The 19,466-nt window shown below is 38.1% G+C and overlaps 1 protein-coding gene across 10 annotated transcripts in view; it reads left to right on the top strand.

Annotated features, from left to right (window-relative positions):
• Positions 1-4,743: 4,743 nt before the first annotated feature.
• DNAJC10 (DnaJ heat shock protein family (Hsp40) member C10) overlaps positions 4,744-19,466 on the top strand; it is a gene marked incomplete at its 3' end in the record, with an annotated part of 37,165 nt that continues 22,442 nt past the window's right edge. For 2 of the 10 annotated variants that reach the window (XM_081142759.1, XM_081142761.1), the window contains exons 1-8: positions 5,000-5,206; positions 6,658-7,006; positions 8,381-8,543; positions 9,859-9,909; positions 15,561-15,643; positions 15,880-16,011; positions 16,797-16,890; positions 17,997-18,074. In XM_081142759.1, the coding sequence (XP_080998885.1) occupies positions 6,803-7,006; positions 8,381-8,543; positions 9,859-9,909; positions 15,561-15,643; positions 15,880-16,011; positions 16,797-16,890; positions 17,997-18,074 (805 nt within the window). In that variant the 5' untranslated portion in view covers positions 5,000-5,206; positions 6,658-6,802. Of the gene's footprint in view, positions 5,774-6,657; positions 7,007-8,380; positions 8,544-9,858; positions 9,910-15,560; positions 15,644-15,879; positions 16,012-16,796; positions 16,891-17,996; positions 18,075-19,466 lie in introns of all 10 variants that reach the window. The other 8 variants (XM_081142766.1, XM_081142763.1, XM_081142762.1 and 5 more) reach the window with 8 other exon arrangements.

Genomic DNA, 19,466 nt, shown 5'->3' with positions numbered 1-19,466 from the left:
TCAGATTTTTTGGCCATTTTTGCTAACAGAATTTTTCAGTCTAATATTAAGCTTTTTTTTTTTTTTTTTGAAAAGTCTTACTATTATAGAAATTAAAGCCTTTCGATGGAGAACAAGATAAAATCTTATATCAAAATGTGAGAGGCTGGCTATTAGACATGACAAGTCCAAAAGGTGCCATCCCCAGGTCAGGCACTATATCTAGACAGACAGGAATAGTGCTTCAGTGTTTTAAAAATCTCAGAGACTTTCAGGGTCTCTTCCCTTCTCTGAAATCCTATTCCCTCACTTAGGGTTGGAAAATGCTAGTCCTAGTTAGCATAGCCATTCAACACTGAGGACGGTTCTCTGCATATTACTACACAACTGAAATTTTCACATTTTCATTTAATCTTAGATTTGAATATATTTATTTGGGCAAAAAGCACATTGTTTTGTTTGATGTTTTTAAATGTAAGGGGAGGAAAGAAATAATCCCTGGCAACAACATTTAGTAAAGGAATTCCTTTAGGTATATAGTAATTCCCCCTTATCTGTGGGGGATACATTCCAAGACCCCCAATGGATGCCTGAAACCTCAGAAAGTACTCAACTCAATACATTTTTTTTCCTGTATGATCTCTCTCTCTCAAAATATCTTATTGTACTATACCCACACTTCTGTGATGATATCTTGCCCATGTCATGAGATGAAGTGAGGTGGAATTTATTTAATATCTTCAGACTGAAGTTGACCGTAGGTCACTGAACCCATGGAAAGTGATACTGTAGACAAAGAGGACTACTTTAAAATAAATTCCTCTCTAAAGATTTGGGATGTGGGTATACTTGCAGGCACATTTTATCAATTTATAATCTGATCTCCTAGCCTTTTGTTGTTTGTCAAGTAAAATGGAAAGAAAAAGTATTTCAGTAGGACTGCCAAACCATACTCGCTTTTTGTTTGCTATCAATTCATATTTATTTATGAATTAGTGCCAAGAAAAGCTAATGAGTCTAATTACCCCATAACATTTTTAATGAAATGTAGTGTCAAAATAATTGGAATGTAAGAAAAGAAGCACAAAAGAAAGGTCAGTATGGCTAGAGGCAGACCTGTTTTATTGAGATAAAAATATAAAATTACAATTATCATAGAAATATGAACAAGTGCAAATTCAATGGAATTCAACACATATGTTGAATGTCAAGTCCACTAGTAAGTGCTGTAGGTGATTTAAGACATCAACTCAACTTGTCTTTATGAATTAGGTCTGATCTAATAAAACATTACAATTTACCCCCAAAATAAAGTTTGCATGATAGGTTATTATGTTACTATATTTTAAAAACTCTATGAAAATAACACCTTACTTAGCTTAAATAAATGCTGTCAAAAATATTTTAATGAGCCTGGCCAGCGTGGCTCAGCTGCTGAGCATTGACCTATGACCCAGGAGATCACAGTTTGATTCCTGGTCAGGGCACATGCCCAAGTTGCAGGCTCGATCCCCAGGAGGGGGCATGCAGGAGGCAGCTGATCAATGACTCATCATTAATGTTTCTCTCTCTCTCTTTCCCTCTCCTTTCCTCTCTCTGAAATCAAAAAAGATATATTTAAAAAATACATATATTTTTTAAGGAACTGATTGTGGTGTTCCTTCTGGATTCCATATCTAGACTGCCCAGGTTGGAATCCAAAATTCTACCGTTACTGTGCAATGTTGGCCTAGTAGCTTAACCTCTCTTAGCCTCAGTTTTCTCATCTCTAAAATTGACATAATAAATGCACTTACTTCATAGAGTTGTTATGACAATTAAATATGTTACTATAAATAACATGCTTTACATAGTACCTGAGAGTATAAAGCATATGTAAGTTTTAGTTATTATGATTATCATTATCACTTCACACTGGCTAAGAAAACAAAAAACAGGTTATATCCATTTCAACCATTTACATTTGAGTGTCTTTAGACAAGTCACACTCATCAACCTTCCTGGGCCTCAGTTTCCTCCCTTAAGAATTTAAGGGACTTCAAACTTTCTACCTGATTCTAAAATTCCAAGTCTGTAAAGGAATTCTGTTTTTATTTAGTAAGCTCAAAATCGATTCCCTATAGAACATATTGTTTAAATCACTCATTCAACATTGATATTACTGTATATGTCTACGTGTGAATGTGTGTGTTCTTCACGCTTCTCCTCCTGAGGCCAGACAATAAGGACTTTAGGAACAAAGGGTTATTCTTTATTTACTCTCTGCACATAATAAATATTGAGTCTTGAGTCCATTGTAATGCATGCATTGAATAGCCGCCAAGCACTGTTCTAACTAGGCACTGAGGGAAAAGTAAATAAAATGTGTTTCATCAAAGGAACAATAGCCTCTGCCAGCACACCTGTCTGGGATAAAGCTCCCCCTCCCTCCTCCTCAGCCCCCCAGGTCTCTCCCCGTTTCTGGACAATTCAGTTCCTCCCCATATGTCTCTGGTGCTTTTAAAGCTGCTGCCCCAGTGCTGGAGCTCAGAGGGAGTGGGTCCGAATAAGAGATATTGCCTGGGATTCCAGCAGCCCTCTGTTTCCCTCAGCCTCAATCCCCGCTGGTTTTTACAGCCAGAAGTTACAGGGACTTCTCTTCTTGGCACTGGAATCCTGAGATGGGGGGCTGGCAGGAGGCTGAGACCCCTTGCTCTTTAGGGGGTACCTCTGCAGCTAAGATATCCCTCCTGATTTTTATCTACCACATGTGGGTGTGGGACCAGCATGTTCCAAATCTCTGCCCCTCCTACCAGCCCTGATGTGGCTTCTTCTTTAATTCCCTAGTTACAGGACTTCCGTTCAGCTAGGTTTCAGGTGGTTCTGAATGATAGTTGTTCTGCTGTTTAGTTGTAATTTTGATGTGGTTGTGGAAGGAGACAAGTACCATGTTTACCTACACCAACATCTTGACCAGAAGTCTTCAAAGGAATGTGTTTGAAATGCCCCAAATTGTAATTACAGAAAAGATGGTCTCATTGTACCATTGTACTTTGAAGCAGATATTTGATGCATCCAGTATTTAGTGTATTGCAAAGAGAGAAAAAAATCTGATCTCAAAGAATTCATTATAGAAAAACCAATGAAATGTAATTGCATTATGGTTTGATAAATGCAATAATAAAAGATAGAGTGATCAACATGCTCGAATGGCTTCCAGCAAGTTGTATTTCAGAAGAAACATGAACTGGGTCTTGTAAGAAGAGTAGCAATTCCCCAGCTGGAACTAAAAATGAAACAAAGCAGTCCCTTTGTTGTAACATATCTAATGTATGTATGATGGAGCAGTTGTAGTAAGTTTTGATTTATTATACTGAAGTTGGCAAGGCTTTGTTTTCCTTGAAGCAAGTGCACATCCCTGATGTCAAGTATCTGAAGCAAAGATGTGCCTTCAAATATCTTTCTCTTCCCCACCATGACCAATTCATCACCAAATCCTATACATATTACCTTTTTTCTTGAATCTGTTCATTTCTCTATATATGAACTAACTCCACCCTAGTCCAAGCCATCATCACCACCTAGTCCATTCCAATAGTCTCATAGCCAATTTTCCTATATTTGCTACTGCCCTCCTACAATACATTCTTCAAACTACAGCTTAAATGATTATTAGAAAATAATCATGGCCCTTCCCCATCCTGAATAATTCAGGCCAAAAGCCATTAGGTGGGCAGGCTCAGTGTCAGAGTCCAACCAAGGCGAAGAGTGCTCCACGTTGGGCAGAGGTAAAGGAATTGGGGGGAGGAGCGGCGGTGTGTGACTACTGGAGCCCTTTCAGGGTGTCCCTGTGGAAGGGCAGCCTGGCACAGGTTGGCACCTGAGCGAAGCAGCTGAGCATCTGCTCAGCAGAGCCGTCCAGTATGAAGGGTGGGGATCCGAGCGGGATGAGGAGGGCAGCTGCCCAGGACAGGGGCTAGCATCAGCCCGGGGAGATTGCTGACACGGGGGGGGGGGGGGGGGGGGGGGGGGCTGGAGGTTAAGCACATGGGTAGCAAGGACAATGGGAACCGGGTTTCTCATTATCAGGGAAAGCAGCTGCACATGTGGAAAGGAGAAAACTAGAATGAAAGGAATGGCTCCTGTGGCATTATTTTGGAATTGAACGTTTTGGTGTAAACTCATAGCCTCATATACATGTGAGATGAAGCTGTGTGTGCGAGGGTGTGTGTGTGTGAGGGTGTGAGTGTACATGTACATATGTTCCGTACCTCTGTCTACTGAGCAGCCACATCATCCCAAAAGCATGGAGCATGCCCAGCACCCAGCTCTTGCTTTCTAAGTATCATCTGCAAAAGAACCGGGGCTGCTTATAGAAGTGGCTGGAATCACGACTCAGGAGGGAAAAGCCCTCTAGTCTGACACTAAAATCAGTGTCACTTCGGTCAAGCTTTCCCTTTTTTAGAGAGAGAGAGAAATCAGTTTGCTGTTCCCGTATTTGTGCATTCATTGGCTGACTCCCCCATTTGCCCTGACCGCGGACTGAACTTGCAACCTTGGTGTATGAAGGGGCAACGACCTAACCAGCTGGGCAACCGGGGCCCAAGCTTTCGCTTTCTTGGAAAATGTCCCCATTCCGCCCCACCCACCCACCAGAAAAATCTCCGCAGCCTGCCCAGCCTGCCCTGCCTTTAAGAACGGAATCGCCGGCGGCTCCCGAGCCCAAACCCGCCCTCCGGGTTTCCCCGTCGCCTAGCAACGGGAGCAGGAAGGGGCGGGCTCCCCGGTCCGGCATCCGGCCCGCCGCTCGCGCCAGTCCCATGAGTGCGGGGGGCGCGACTTTGCGGTCACGGCGTGTCCCTCAGCTCCGGGTGGGAACCGGAGCCGGACTCCGCAGCGACCGCCACGTCAACCTAAAGCTGCGCCGCCCTCCGCACCCCTCCGCTGCCGCGCGCTCGGGGCCGCGGCCGCCCGCCCAGGCCTGCGGTCCACGCCTTTCCCACAGTGCCCCGCGCCGCGCCCCGCCCCGCCCGGCTCGGCCAGGACACCGGCGCGAGGAACCGACCGGAGGTGGCCGCGCTCGCTGCTGCCGCCGCGGCCCCAGCTCCCCCATCCCGCGCGGCGCCCGGCGGTCGGAGGGTGCGTGTCTCCCGCACGCGCGCACGCACGGCTGCGCTCGGCCGGTAGGGTCAGCCGCGGGGGCTGAGGATGGGGGAGTAGCTGCTGGAGGCGGCCCCGCAGCACCGAGGTGGGCACGGGCCGGGGCTGCGCCGGAGCCGGCGGCGTCCCGGGAGCCTGAGCCCGCTCCGCTCGGCGGCCGGCTGGCTGGTCTCCTCCCGGTCGTCTTCCTGGTACCCACGCCCCCGGCCCGTCAGCGGTTCCCCGCTCCGTGCTCCAGTTTCCCGCTTGAGCTTCAGTCACTCGGGCATCTTTCTCCCTTTTCTGGCCTGAGCCGTCACGCAGCGGCAGCAGCCCGCGCGGCCCCGGGACCCATTGTCTCCGTCTCCTCCCCCCGCGCGTCGCCTTCTGGAGGGGTCGCTGCCAGGCGTTGGCGTTGCATTGGCCCGCAGCGCTCACCGTCCCCGCAGCGCTCACCGTCCCGCAGCGTGGCGCGGGCAAGGCGTCACGCCCACGCTGAGGACGGCGAGGCGGGGAGCACCGCTTCACCCAAAGTAGGCTTTGAGAAGTTCCCTGTTTTAATCAGTCCTCGTTTTCTAGTCTGGATATCTGTTCCTATCCATCGCTGTATTTTCCAAAGGTAGTTTTTGGTGGCATGAAAAGGAGGGATTAGAAATGAGCCAATGACCACACACAGGTAAGGACAAAAGTTGTAAATGGACATTTAGGATTAAATGAAGAAAGCTTGAGGATGCTAGGAAGGTTAGCGTTTCCTAAGCTTTATGAGATCTTTGGAAGTATACAAGTTTAAATGTGATCTGATCTTATTTTTCCCCTACACAGGTGCCCATGTCTAAATAACTGATTCCCTTCTTTTCTCTTTTTCTATTAGTATTTCTGCTAAATGTAAACTTTGCAATAAAGTCACACTGTTAACTTGTAGGTTTTATTCTTCTATTTTTATAAAATACTCTCCATTTACATGTAATGTAAGCACCTTCTGAGAAAATTTGGGGGGGGGAACAGCCTCCTATGCAAGTTGTCTATTATAACAATAACAATTTACTGCCATTTTTGGAAGGGTTACGTGGAAAATACCCTCTGGAAGGCACCTGTGCTTCCTTGTAGTTACCCCCCCCCCCCAAAAGGATATTTGCTACAAGTAAAATCTGATTAAAATGAAAACGATAGTATTAAAGGGGTGAACAAGTAGCCAACAAGGAAGTGATACTACAAAGGGCAATGCTTAAAGCTGGGTAGAAAAAGGAAGGAAACTGCCCTAGCCGCCCCCCCCCTTGTGTTCTGGTGCTGATCAGAAAAAAATTGCTCAGTTTGTTTTGTAGATGTTCTAGCTAGCTACAGCCACACACTAGCTTTACCTTTTTACCTGCCATCTTGGGTGATTTCACAAATCTGGATACCCAGGGAAAGGGGCCTCCCAAAAATAGAGTCTGGGGCACTCACTCTGATTGGCTATTTAATGGAGATTGTATTGCTAACCATGTTATTTTAATAAATAGTGTTATTGCTGGGTTTTGGATTTTTTAAATGTATTTTAACTACTTGGTTTCCTCTCTTTAGATTAACATTTGGGAGACAGTTTTATCGTGATTGAGTCACCCTTGGAGTAATGTGGACAGAAGTTCTCAACCTTGCATATTACATCAACCGGAACCAGTGGTGTATCTTAATGTTCACTTAAATCAGAACTTGTATAAGAAAAACAATGGGAGTCTGGTTAAATAAAGATGACAATGTCAGAGACTTGAAAAGGGTCATTCTCTGTTTTCTAATAGTGTATATGGCCGTTTCAGTGGACACAGATCAGGATTTTTACAGTTTACTTGGAGTATCCAAAACTGCGAGCAGTAGAGAAATAAGACAAGCTTTCAAGAAGTTGGCATTGAAGCTTCATCCTGATAAAAACCCGGTAGGTAAAAATTTCTCTTTAAACATATTTGAGTAATGTATTTTGGTAACTTTGGGTATCTACTTAAATTACACAGTCACATGTCAAAAATTTTAATTCAACTTATATACTAAAAACAGAAGAAGCAAAATGTTCATGTAGAGCAGTGTAACAGAATGTTAGTACCAAAAATGCAATTCCCTCTTAATTTAAAAACTAAATTTCTAACAGTTGCATTACAGATGTTAATCCAAAAGCAGACAATAAGTCTGTGAAGTAGTTTTCTTAGTAAAGTAGGTTAAGGTCAAGTATTTTAGAGCAGTAAAAAAAATTATTTCCTTAGAACTTAGAGAGTATGTCTTGCTAAAAATGGCAGTAATAGCTATTAATAGCATGATACTACTATTTCACTATTTTCTCCCATGCACAAGTCTAAGACCAGAGTCAGGAAGTATTATAAATAAAACTTGAGTACAGCCAAATCCATTTAATTCCAATCATAAACATTTGATTATGTATCCAACAATGTAATCTTTCAAAACTAAATTAGTTTTAATTCTTAGGGTATTTTTATAATTCACCTTTTTTATTGCAATTTGACACTCATCAAGGAGAAAGATGTGGTTATAATTTTCTATTTTCTAGATAGAATTTTTTTAAAGGGACTTTTATTTTGATTGCGTAAAGCTGAGCACTAGAATCAGTCTTTTTCTAAAACTGTCATTACTTGGTAATCTTTCCCTGGAATCTATATTCTACTATTTTTAGGGCTTTTATTTTTTTATTTTTAAAATTTTAGAATGTGATTTTTTTTTTTAAGTTTCCATATGAAAGGTGGTAGACCTAAACAACTGTAGATGAAAGTATTCTTCAAAAACCAATTCTCTGAAACGGGAACAAATAAGGAATATTTCCAATCTGGTTTTAAGTTGTTAATCTGATACTGGTTTTTACTTAATTATCTGATGGATTGGGGCACTTTTTTTTTATTTAATATGTTAGTTTTGCCTCAAATAGAAGAATAACCTACAAATTTCTTTGTAATTGTTTTAGGGGTAACAAATAATACTTAACAATACTAAGGATTTCCAAGGGTTCATTAGTCAGTTTTTTCTCAGTTGCATTTCTTAGAAGGAATGACTTATGTTGTGTAATCACATCTGTCAGTCTTTTGAGGCATCAGTTCTCATTTTTCTTTTTCTTATTTTTTTAAGATTGTAGTTTTTTGAAAATTCTTTTTTATTTCAACCCATGATAACCCACTTAATATTGACTACTCCTTACTTTGATATCTATTCTCCCAGAAATCTCAGGATTAAATAAAATCTAGATATAGGTTCTGAAGAAACTTGATGTGTATCTGAAATAAATGTTATATCTAATATTTTTTAATAGAATAACCCAAACGCACATAGTGATTTTTTAAAAATAAATAGAGCATATGAAGTACTCAAAGATGAAGACCTGCGGAAAAAGTATGACAAATACGGAGAAAAGGGACTTGAAGATAATCAAGGAGGCCAGTATGAAAGCTGGAATTATTATCGTTATGATTTTGGTAAGATGATATGATATTCCTTATGAAATTCTTGTTTTTTATTTGGGATAATTTAGAAAATTAATTTTGTTCCACCACTTAATTATGTAATTAATGTGTGTTACCTTGACTCTTTTTAATGTAACATTGATGGGTAATTCAAACAGAAAGTTGGGAGGTAGCTATTACCTGCACAGATATGAAGGTGTTTGGGTTATAATCTTGTTAAATACTTTTAAAATAAGGATTGCTATTTAATTTAAAAATATTTGCATTAGAAGTTAAATATTGAAGCCTTTCACTATTTTTAGAGCATCATGTTTTCCAAGAAAGGCTAAAGTTTCTTCTAAGTTTAATAGTGGTCACTTCAGTAGAAATGCCATCTTTAATATGGTTTACAGTGTTGGATATAGGCATATCTCATTTTATTGGTATTCACAGGTCTTGTGTTTTTTACAGATTGAAGGCAAAACCCTCCAGCAATAAGATTACAGCTCCCTTTGATACTGGCTTTATTGGGGTGGTCTAGAACCAAACCCAAAATATTTCTGAGTTATGGCCATACAGTTATGTCTATTTATTTACATATTGTCTACGGCTTCTTTCACACTTCCAGGGCTGGGTTGAGTAGTTGTGACAAAAACTATACATCCCACAAAGCCTGAAATATTTACTAACTGGCCTCTACAGAAAGTTTGCTAACACTTGGTCCATAGCCATCACTAATACTATTTGGGTACTTCATAATAGTAATGAGAAATTTTGTCACATTGGTTTTAATCATAAGATTTTCGGCCATAGAATGTAATTTTAAATGATACCACATATTAAAAACATATCATTAGAAAATAAATGAGGTCTGTAGACTAGTTAACAGTAAGGTACCAATGCCAATTTCCTGGTTTGGATATTGTACTAAAACTATATAACATGGCACCATTAGGGGAAGCTGAGTAAAAGGTACATGAGAGTCTGTACTATTTTGACAACTTCCTGTAAGTCTATAACTATTTCAAAATAAAAAGTTTAAAAAACATAATAGAGATTTTCTGTGGAGATGAAATTATGTGAATATTAGGAACCCCACAAACACCCCTACCTATGACAATCCATATCAGAAAACTAACATCTTGATCACTCTTTAAATGAACCACCAGTGGTTTTGTGTACTCGTGCCTTTTCTCTTAGTTTGTTGCATATATTTCAACTTTGAGATTTAGTATAGTAATCTGATTTTTTATGATTAAGACAAGAGTAATAGGTAACCTATTTTTAATGTGATTTACTTCTGTGATGAAGTTTTAATTTTATAATTTTTATATACTTTTAAAATTAGGTATTTATGATGATGATCCTGAAATCATAACATTGGATAGAAGAGAATTTGGTAAGTTTATGGGCATACAATTTTCTAAAACTAGTCCAAGTCCAATCACTTATCTAAAACTCTTGAGGACAAATGTATTTAGAATTTAGAATTTTTTGGATTTTTGCTGGGTTATATGGTATACATTATATATTAAACAATGTTCTGTAATCATAATTAAGATTTTTACATAATTTTTTTATTGTCATCAACTTTGCTTCCATTGTCTTAATGAACTTTAATGACTTCCTTATGCAGTAGCTACAGTTATTCCTCACATTTTACGTGTGAGGAAATGAAATCTTGGAAGGGCTAACTAAGCAATATCCTCAACATTCTATGCATGTGTGTTTGTGTATGATTGGCACATTTGAAATTATAATGAACCAATATCATTCTTTTTTCTATATAAGTAGGTTTTTACAACATCCTAGAGTATGTTTAGTGATTTTTATCACTAAAATAAAATTGTATATGCAGTATAATACAGATCATGCAAAAGGTATACATACATCTGCACAGAGGATAAAAGCTGGACACAACAAAGCTGCCACTGTTACATCTGATGTCTAAGACTGTTCTTCATATTGCCCTGCTAAGATAAGCTGAGGCTGAAGTTTTAGTTGAAGAAGCCAAGGGAAAATAGCAACCATAGATAGCATTACCAGTTTGTACTTACATAAATATCACATTAGCCTAGTTGGTTGTGGGGTCCTTTTCCATTACTAGTTATTCCTGTTGGTTTGAGTTGCTTAGTCTTGTCTTTTGTTTAAGTTATATAAATTTACATTATTTTAAAGTCATGTACTCTTTCTCCAGAAAAGAGTTATGCTTTTTTCTGGCTAGGGTCACTAATAATCTCAGATCAGAGACTGAAATAATTTAGAAGCTGAGCTTTGGATTTTAAGACGACTGGTCATTTCCAATTTGTTTTTATTTTTAAGATCCTTCCTTACATGTACCCTGAACTCCATTTTTCTCCCTTTATCCTCATGAATCTATTGAAAATTCTGTTTTTTACCTATCAGCTACCTCTTCTAGAGGTGGCAAGCACTCATCCTCTGATTTCTACCTCCTCCCATATATTGTCTTCCTAATTCTTCACCACACTGGTAAGTTGGATGTTTTCAACATAAATCTTTTCTATTTCATTCAGTTCTGTAGTTGTAGTGGGAAAGTTAGTCTAAATTACATAGTTTGTTTTTATCAGGAGTCGAACTCTAGTATGTTTAACTATAGTATAGAAGGAAAAAATGTGATTAATAAACTCGACTTTGAAAGCTTTAAAATGTTCTCATCGGACTTCCAACCAAGATGGTGGAGTAGGTAAAGGCTGTGTTCGCCTCCTCCTTCAACCGTTCAAAATTATAACTAAGTTATAGAACAACTACACTTGAGAAACACCTGAAGATGAGCTGAACAAAAGCCCTGTAACTAAGGATATAAAGAAGCCATGTTGAGACTGGTAGGAGGGGTGGAGACATGAAACAGGCTAGTTCTATGCCCACATGTGGTGATTAAGAATTGGGAGGAATATCTTGGATGCAAAGGTCCCCAGTGAGATGCAGTGGGTCCCAGCCTCACATTGGGCTCCCCAGCTCAGGGCTCCAGTGCCAAGAAGAGGAGTCCCCACAACAGCCGGGTGTGAAAATCAGGGATTACATCTGGTAAGGCAAAGGGCCACGTTGGACCTAGGCATACTCTTAAATGGCCCAAGCACAGACTCACTTCCTCACAAACACTCAGCTGAAGCTCTAGAGAAAGGGCAGCAATTATGGACAAACAGGGAAGAACTGAATTGTCTGGCATCAGGGAGAAGGCTAGAGGGTCAGCTCTCTCCTAGACTAAAGTGCCAGTAGGCACTATTGTTCCTTTTTTGAGCCCTCCTCCTGCACATCGTGCAGGCACAGGCAAGCACCAAGTATAAATCTTCCTTACCGTGCCTAATACCATCACCCTACCCTGGTGATTCTCTGAAATCCTGCCCCACTCGGTTTACGTGCCAGGCCCGAACCTCTCTCACAGGCCAATCCACACAAATGGCAAACCTGGGCCTACACTGCAGACTTTCCTAAAGTCTATCAAAGGTCCAAACCCCAAATAAGCAGTGGCTGGCCTTGGCACGTGCCATGTACATCTTGCTGAGTGGCCTCAAGCCTGACATTAGTGGCAGCCAGCCTTGGTTCACAGCATAACCATACCCAGGCACCTCTAAGCCCAGCACAGGGAGTTACCATCTGCAAATCACTTTATAACTCCTACCAAGTGATCCCATGCTGAACTCAGGCAGTGGCTGACCTTGGCCTGATCCAAGCCCCTCCCCAGAGGCCTCACAGCCAACTCATCTGGTGGCTAGCTTCAAACCACACCAGGGCATCACCCAATTAGTACCATAAAATACACACTTAAAGGGTGAACTTGACAGGAACCAGAGCCCTGCTAAAGCAAATCCCACTCAGTGGGGTCAGTGCCCACACAACAGCTTGTCTGCTATAGTCACAGCCAGTACTTACAGACTGTCAGCCTGAGGTTCCATCCTACCCACTGGCGTGTCACCAGTAATCAAGGCTCAACTACAACAGGACCATACACACAACCAGGGATACCCCTGGAGCACCTGGCTGTGAACAGGGAGACTGCACTCTCGGGCCCCCCAAGACACCTACTATGTAAGCCCACTCTGCCAAGACTGGAAGACCTAGCAGATCTACCCAGAAACAAATACAGGGAGACAGCAAAAGTGAGGAGCCAAAGAAACATGTCCCAAATGAAACAACAGGACAAAACTCCAGAAAAAGAACTAAACAAAATGTAGGTAAGCAATCTACCAGGTACGAAGTTCAAAACACTGATTATAAAGAAGCCCAATGAACTTAGGGGCAGAATAGGTGATGTCCCTGAGAACAGGGAAACATTAAAAAGGAGATAGGGAACATTTTTTTAAAAAGCAATGAAAAATACACTAACTGAAAAGAATACATTATATGGAGTCAACAGCAGATGAGGTGAAGCAGAGGACTGAATCAGCAATTTGGAAGAGAAGATAGCAGAAAACACCCAATCAGGATAGTAAAGAAAAGTTTTTTTTTAATGAAGATAATTTATGGGACCTCTGGGACATCATCAAGCATAACAACATTCTCATCATAGGGGTAACAGAAGGAAAAGAAAGCAAGGGATTGAAAACCTATTTGAAGAAATAATGACTAGAAATTTCCTTAACCAGGCAAAGGAAATAGACATAAAAGTCCAGGAAGCAGAGAGTCCGAAACAAGATGAACCCAAAGAGACCCACACTGATACATAATTAAGATGCCAAAGGTTAAAGACAAGAGTCTTAAAAGCATCAGGAGAAAGCAAGGGAGCTCCCTAAGACTGTCAGCTGATTTCTCAACAGAAACTTTGCAGTTCAGAAGGAACTGGCATAAAATACGCAGTGATGAAAAGCAAGGACCTACAACCAAGATTATTCAGCAAAGCTAATATTTAGAATGGAAGGAGAAATAGTTTCCCAGACAAGGAAAAGCTGCAGTTCATCACTACCAAACCAGTTTTACAAGAAATGTTAAAAGGACTTCTTTAAGAAATAGGGGGGGGGAAATCTATGCATAAGAAAATAACACAAAGGAAAAAAATTCTCACTGACAAAGGCAAACACATAATAAAAGCAGTGGATCAAACCAATACTAAAGCTAGTACAAATGGTTAAAAGGCAAAGGTAGGAAAATCATGTGTAATTACAGTGTAAATTAAGGGATACACACAGAAGTAAATAATGACAACATTAACGTGGAAGGGTTGAGTAAAAATGGTAATGAGTATAGAACGTGTTTGAACTTAAGCAACAACCAACTTAAAATAGACTGCTATAAATCTAGCTTGGTATATATGAAGCACATGGTAACCACAAACCAGAAATCTACAAGAGATAAAAAATAAAGAAGGGAATCCAAACAGAACACTACAAGGGAAGAGAGCAAGAAAATAAGAAAGGAACAGAGAAGAACTACAAAAACAATCAGAAAACAATAAGATGGCAATAACTACATACCTATAGATAATTACTTTAAATGTAAATGGATTAAATGCTCCAGTCAAAAGACAAATTTATAAAGATGGACATACATACAATGGAATATTACTTGGCCATAGAAAAAAGAATGAAATCTTATCATTTTCCATAACATGGACAGACTTAGAGGGTACTGTGCTAAGTGAAACAGGTCAGAGAAAGACAAATACCATATAATTTCACTTATATGTATAGTTGTATAGTTTTGAAACCCAAAAATACCATTTTGAAATACATTTGTATTCTGGGTCACTGGATCTCAACAACAGTGGGAACTGGGTAAATATTTTAAGGTCTCTATACAATCCAAGTACCAAGATAGGAGACATATTTACTGCAAGGAAGGTTTTTTGTCAAATTAGATACCATTTAGATTTGTTGTGCATCATATTTTTAAGACTTACAAACAATAATACCTTATTTAATTATTGTTTTTTTTATATGTAAATAACCACCTTATTACTTGTTTATAGATAATGAAATATCCTATTTCTATTTAAGTTTGCACTGTTAAGATTTTACCTAAATTAGTACCAATTGGTGGTCTAAGTCAACATGGCAATTATTTTCACCACCTAGATAGTGTTCTTATTTGTCACAGTTTCTAAGCATTGCCAAAGAACAGCTAATAAAATAACTAAATTATACACCTTGTCTATAATATAAGGGTTAACTGTTCTTCCCATAAGCTTATGTGGTTTGTAATTGAAATGGAGGTGAACATTGAGTCCTACGCATGTTACTAATTAACCTGAAGCAGTTACACATACTTAAAATAGTATGCATGTTTTCATGTGTTAGTATACATACTACAACCTATGAAAATTTTCATTTAAAAATTCACCAATTTTGATGTGGAATTATATGGAAACTTTAAAAGCAAATTGTCTTCACTTTTTTATCTTAAATGTTAGAGCACTTCCTTACAGTGTTAAAATTTTAAATGAATAAATTTTGTTTACTTGCATAATGTTATACATTATAATATATACTATATTGTTGGCTAGACATTATGTGGTGTTCAGATCTATTATTTTACAAAGTAAGTATGTATGTTTTGAATTATTAAAAATCTTGATACTTTTCAAATAACAGTTTTCCAAAGCAGATGTTTTAAGGGCAAAGATTAAATTGAATCCCAGAGTCCTTTCGTGTAGGTCCCTTATTTCATTCTTTCAGAATTTGAAATAGCTGTCAGAATTGATTAACCCCATGTTTCACCTATGCTGCAGACATAAGAAGAGCTTAAATCTCACTCTTTCTCACTGTTTCTCTTCATTTTTCTCATCTGCACAAACACTTCTATGAGGTTTGGCGGCTGTTCCCTTTTTACAGCTTCATGGTGGCATAGTATTGTACATTTCAAGGCAGCTTCTTACACATGTATGGGCTTCAAAGAGTTTTTTTTAAGAAAAAGGTATTCGACAGTTGAAATTTGTTTTCTTTTAGAAAAAATTGTACAGAAAATGATTGATAAAGGCAGTATGAAAGATATATGACTAACTTTTTTTCTTTCCGATCTTAACAAAAAATTTTTAACCAAAATTTACAAAAACTTTAATAAATAGTTCTAAGTTGTTTTGGTTTCATATACTTTTAGATGCTGCTGTCAATTCTGGAGAACTGTGGTTTGTGAACTTTTACTCTCCAGGATGTTCACACTGCCATGATTTAGCTCCCACAGTATGTACTTTTTACATCATGATTATTAAAGTTTTATTATTTCTAATCTATTTGTTTGAGTTTTTTAATATATTGGGATTTTTCTATTAATCGGAATTATAACTATCAGAAATAATTATATATTTTCACATATTTGTGGTTTTATTTGCTAAAAATATTCTTTAAGAATGTATAGCTTGAAGACTGTTCAAGGGAGGTGTTCAGAGAAATACTTAATGCTTTCTTTTTTCTCATAGTGGAGAGACTTTGCTAAAGAAGTGGATGGATTACTTCGAATCGGAGCCGTTAACTGTGGTGATGATAGAATGCTTTGCCGAATGAAAGGAGTAAACAGTTATCCCAGCCTCTTCATTTTTAGGTCTGGAATGGTAAGGGAGAAAGTTAGCATTTTTAAAATTTGGGAAACTTTATAACAAGGAAAATACTAGAGAAAACAATGTGAGAATTTGTAGAATGTTTTGATATTTAAGTCTTATTTTAGGTGCCACCTAACTAGGCTCTAGTCATAATAAAACAGTTTGGATATTATAAATACATTTAGGTGCCATTACAGTTGACCCCTGAATAGTGGTGCCTATAAAAAAATGTATATAACTCAAGTGAGCACTCCACATTCACAGATTCCCAACCTCCAGTTGACCCTTCAACAACAGGGGTTTGAACTGCAGACAGTTAAACCAAGTGAGACAATTGAAGAACTTCTGAGTATAAGTGGACCTGTGCAGTTCAAACCCACATGTTCAATGGTCAGCTGTACTTTCAAAACTAAAGGTTTGCCAATTTCAGTTTCTGTCTTAAAGAACATAATATAACCAATATGCATATTCTACTTTATAGAATAAAAATTATACAAAGCTTACGAAGTATTTTCAGGTATTATCTCATTGAATATAAAATTCTGGTATCCCTTTTTTTCCCAGTTTTAAGTATAAAACTGAAACTGAAATTATTATAAATAGTATTGTTAAAATGTCTTGATGAAATCTGTATACTCAAGATTCTCAGCATATCATTTGAAAATACACTACATTTGAGAGACAGGTCTTACTGTATTTTTCAAAATAATGTAGCATGAGAAGTATTTGGTATTTTTAGTGGGTTTTAAAAAGAAAAAGTAAAAAATGTTTCTCTTTTTATTAAAAAAACAACCTAGGCTGCAGTGAAATACCATGGTGACAGATCAAAGGAGAGTTTAGTGAGTTTCGCCATGCAGCATGTCAGAAGCACAGTGACGGAATTGTGGGCAGGTAATTTTATTTTCTTAATTTGCTTGATTTTTAAGGCTACTTTGAAATTGATAATTTAAGTTTTTCAGTGGCAGTGTTAATATTTTGGTCATAATATTGACTTTTTTTTTTTTCCATGCTTTTTAGGGAGGGAATTGTCATTTGTTCTGACCTCTACTAAGTAGTAGGCATTTAACAAATGAATTATATATGTACAGAAACTAAAACAATTAAGATACGGGAAATAGATATGAGGTGGGGATGGGTGAAAAGGCAAATACAAAGTGCAACTAAATGTTTACTAAACCAGGTTTTTTATTTTTTTAACCAGGTGTTTTATTGCTTTCATAAGAGTGCTGTATCAGACAGTAAATTCATGCCTATTCATTTTAATTTTAAAGTTTAAAAACTCTTCTAATATTAGGCTTTTAATTCATTGAGTGACTCGAGGTGGGTTATTTAACTACTCTGTATTACCCATGAAATGATGGTATTCACATCTAAAGGGTATTCATTGAATATCAGTTATGTCTCTGAAACTATGTTAAATACTAGGGCTATAATAATAAAATACATAATCCCTGCCTTGAGGGACCTCATTATTTTAGCTAGGAAGACACTAGTAAACCATTAAAATTCAACATAGTCACTATTATATTAAAGGTAAGCTTAGGGAAGCTTGAAGGATATGAAAACTCAGGTGGGGAAAACAGGAAAGGTTAAAAACTGCTTCTGGAATGATGTCAGACCCAACCTATCATGAAAGTGAGGAGGAAGCCTTAAAGGCTCACTGTGTGTTTGGGAACTGGCAATACTTCATGACTCTAACAAAAGGATGAATAAAGCTGTGGAGTGGCACAGGGAAAATATGGCTGGCTGAATGGGTAGATCACAACAGGCCTTACCAATTTGAGTTTTTTGATGAAATAATGAATTTAGATTTTATGTGATGAAAAAACTGGAGAGCCAGAGAATGAATTTGACATGCTCAAGAGGATTTTTAGGAAATCCTGAATTCCAATACTGGTATAGTGGAAGAGGGTGAAATTAGAAGGAAAAAGCATTTAGAAAACTGTTTTCATTATCAAGTAATAAGTGATCAGAAATTTGCTTTATTTTCTTTTAAGGAAATTTCGTTAACGCCATACAAACTGCTTTTGCTGCTGGTATTGGCTGGCTGATAACTTTTTGCTCCAAAGGAGGAGGTAAATTTATTCAATATTTTGTTATGAAGAGACCGTGACATATAATTTTTAAATGACAGTCTTTTTTTACTTTTTCAGCTTTATTGAGATATAATTGAATAGTATTGTGTAACTTTAAGGTGTACAACGTGTTGATTTGATACACTTACAAAATGATTACCACCATAGCATTAGCTAACACCTCCATCCTGTCAAATAATGGCCATTTCTTTTTTTTAGTGAGAACATTTAAGATCTCTCTCAGCAACTTTTAAGCATATAATATACTATTATATAGTGATTATTAGTAATCACTATATGCTGTACATTAGATCCCCAGGACTTGTTAATCATATAACTGTGTGAACCCTTAGACTAGGTGACCATCTTAAGTATACTACTATAAATGATGTTCAGTACTTCAAACTATCATTTATATCCAAGGTTATAATTTTTTATTTAATAAATATTTATCTTTTTATTTTACACAGAGGTTTTAAAATTATTAATTTCTCGAAGTATCATTTAAGGTTTCTATTTGGTGGGCAAGTTTTTCAGCCTAATTATATTCACAATAAATGGTATGTTCAGATAGCCACAGATGTACATATTTGGCATTTTGCAAAAATAGTCATTTACAGATACAATCTTCCCAAAATAATTTTTTGGAGTTATTGACTTTGCCTCATACTTATGCATATCAAAATGTGTACATGTTGCCTGACCGAGCGTGGCTCAGCGGTTGAGCATCGACCTAGGATCCAGGAGATCGAGGTTTAATTTGCCCAGTCAGAGCATATGCCCAGGTTGCGGGCTCGATCCCCGATCGGGGGCATGCAGGAGGCAGCCGATCAATGATGGCTCTCTCATCATTGGTGTTTCAACTCTCTCCCCCCTCCCTTCCTCTCTCTGAAATCAGTAAAGGTATATTAAAAAAAAAAAAGTATACATGTTTACCTCATAAAATATATTTGAAGGTGACAACTTTCTGTTTCTAGGAACTTTTCCCCCAGTAGATTAAGTTGAAAATTCAATATTCTACATAACCAAACCACAAACTGTAAGCTGTATTCAAGCAATGCAGTTGGTTAAAAATTGGTCCCAGTATTATAAAGTATCCTAATTCATTAATACATTTTCATACGTTTGTTCCCAACACAGATCTTTTTCTGACACTTCACCTCTCAGGTTTTATGCTGCTATGTTGAAGAGGTATTGCATTGAAAATAAAATTACTCTTAAATTTAGTCTACCCTTGAGGAGATTTTTGTCCATTCTACACATGAAGAAAACTTTTAAAACTAGAGATTTTACCTATCTCTATAGGCTCTGTGATGCTACAACTCCCTTCTGAATTTATCTCATTTAGTCCTACTATTTATATTTACAGAACTTTTATAAAAATAGTGAAGA

The sequence above is a fragment of the Miniopterus schreibersii genome (genome assembly GCF_964146895.1).
Source record: "Miniopterus schreibersii genome assembly, chromosome: 7".
Classification (NCBI taxonomy): domain Eukaryota; kingdom Metazoa; phylum Chordata; class Mammalia; order Chiroptera; family Miniopteridae; genus Miniopterus; species Miniopterus schreibersii.
Note: the sequence above shows the minus strand (reverse complement) of the source record. Positions and strands in the feature narration are given on the sequence as shown.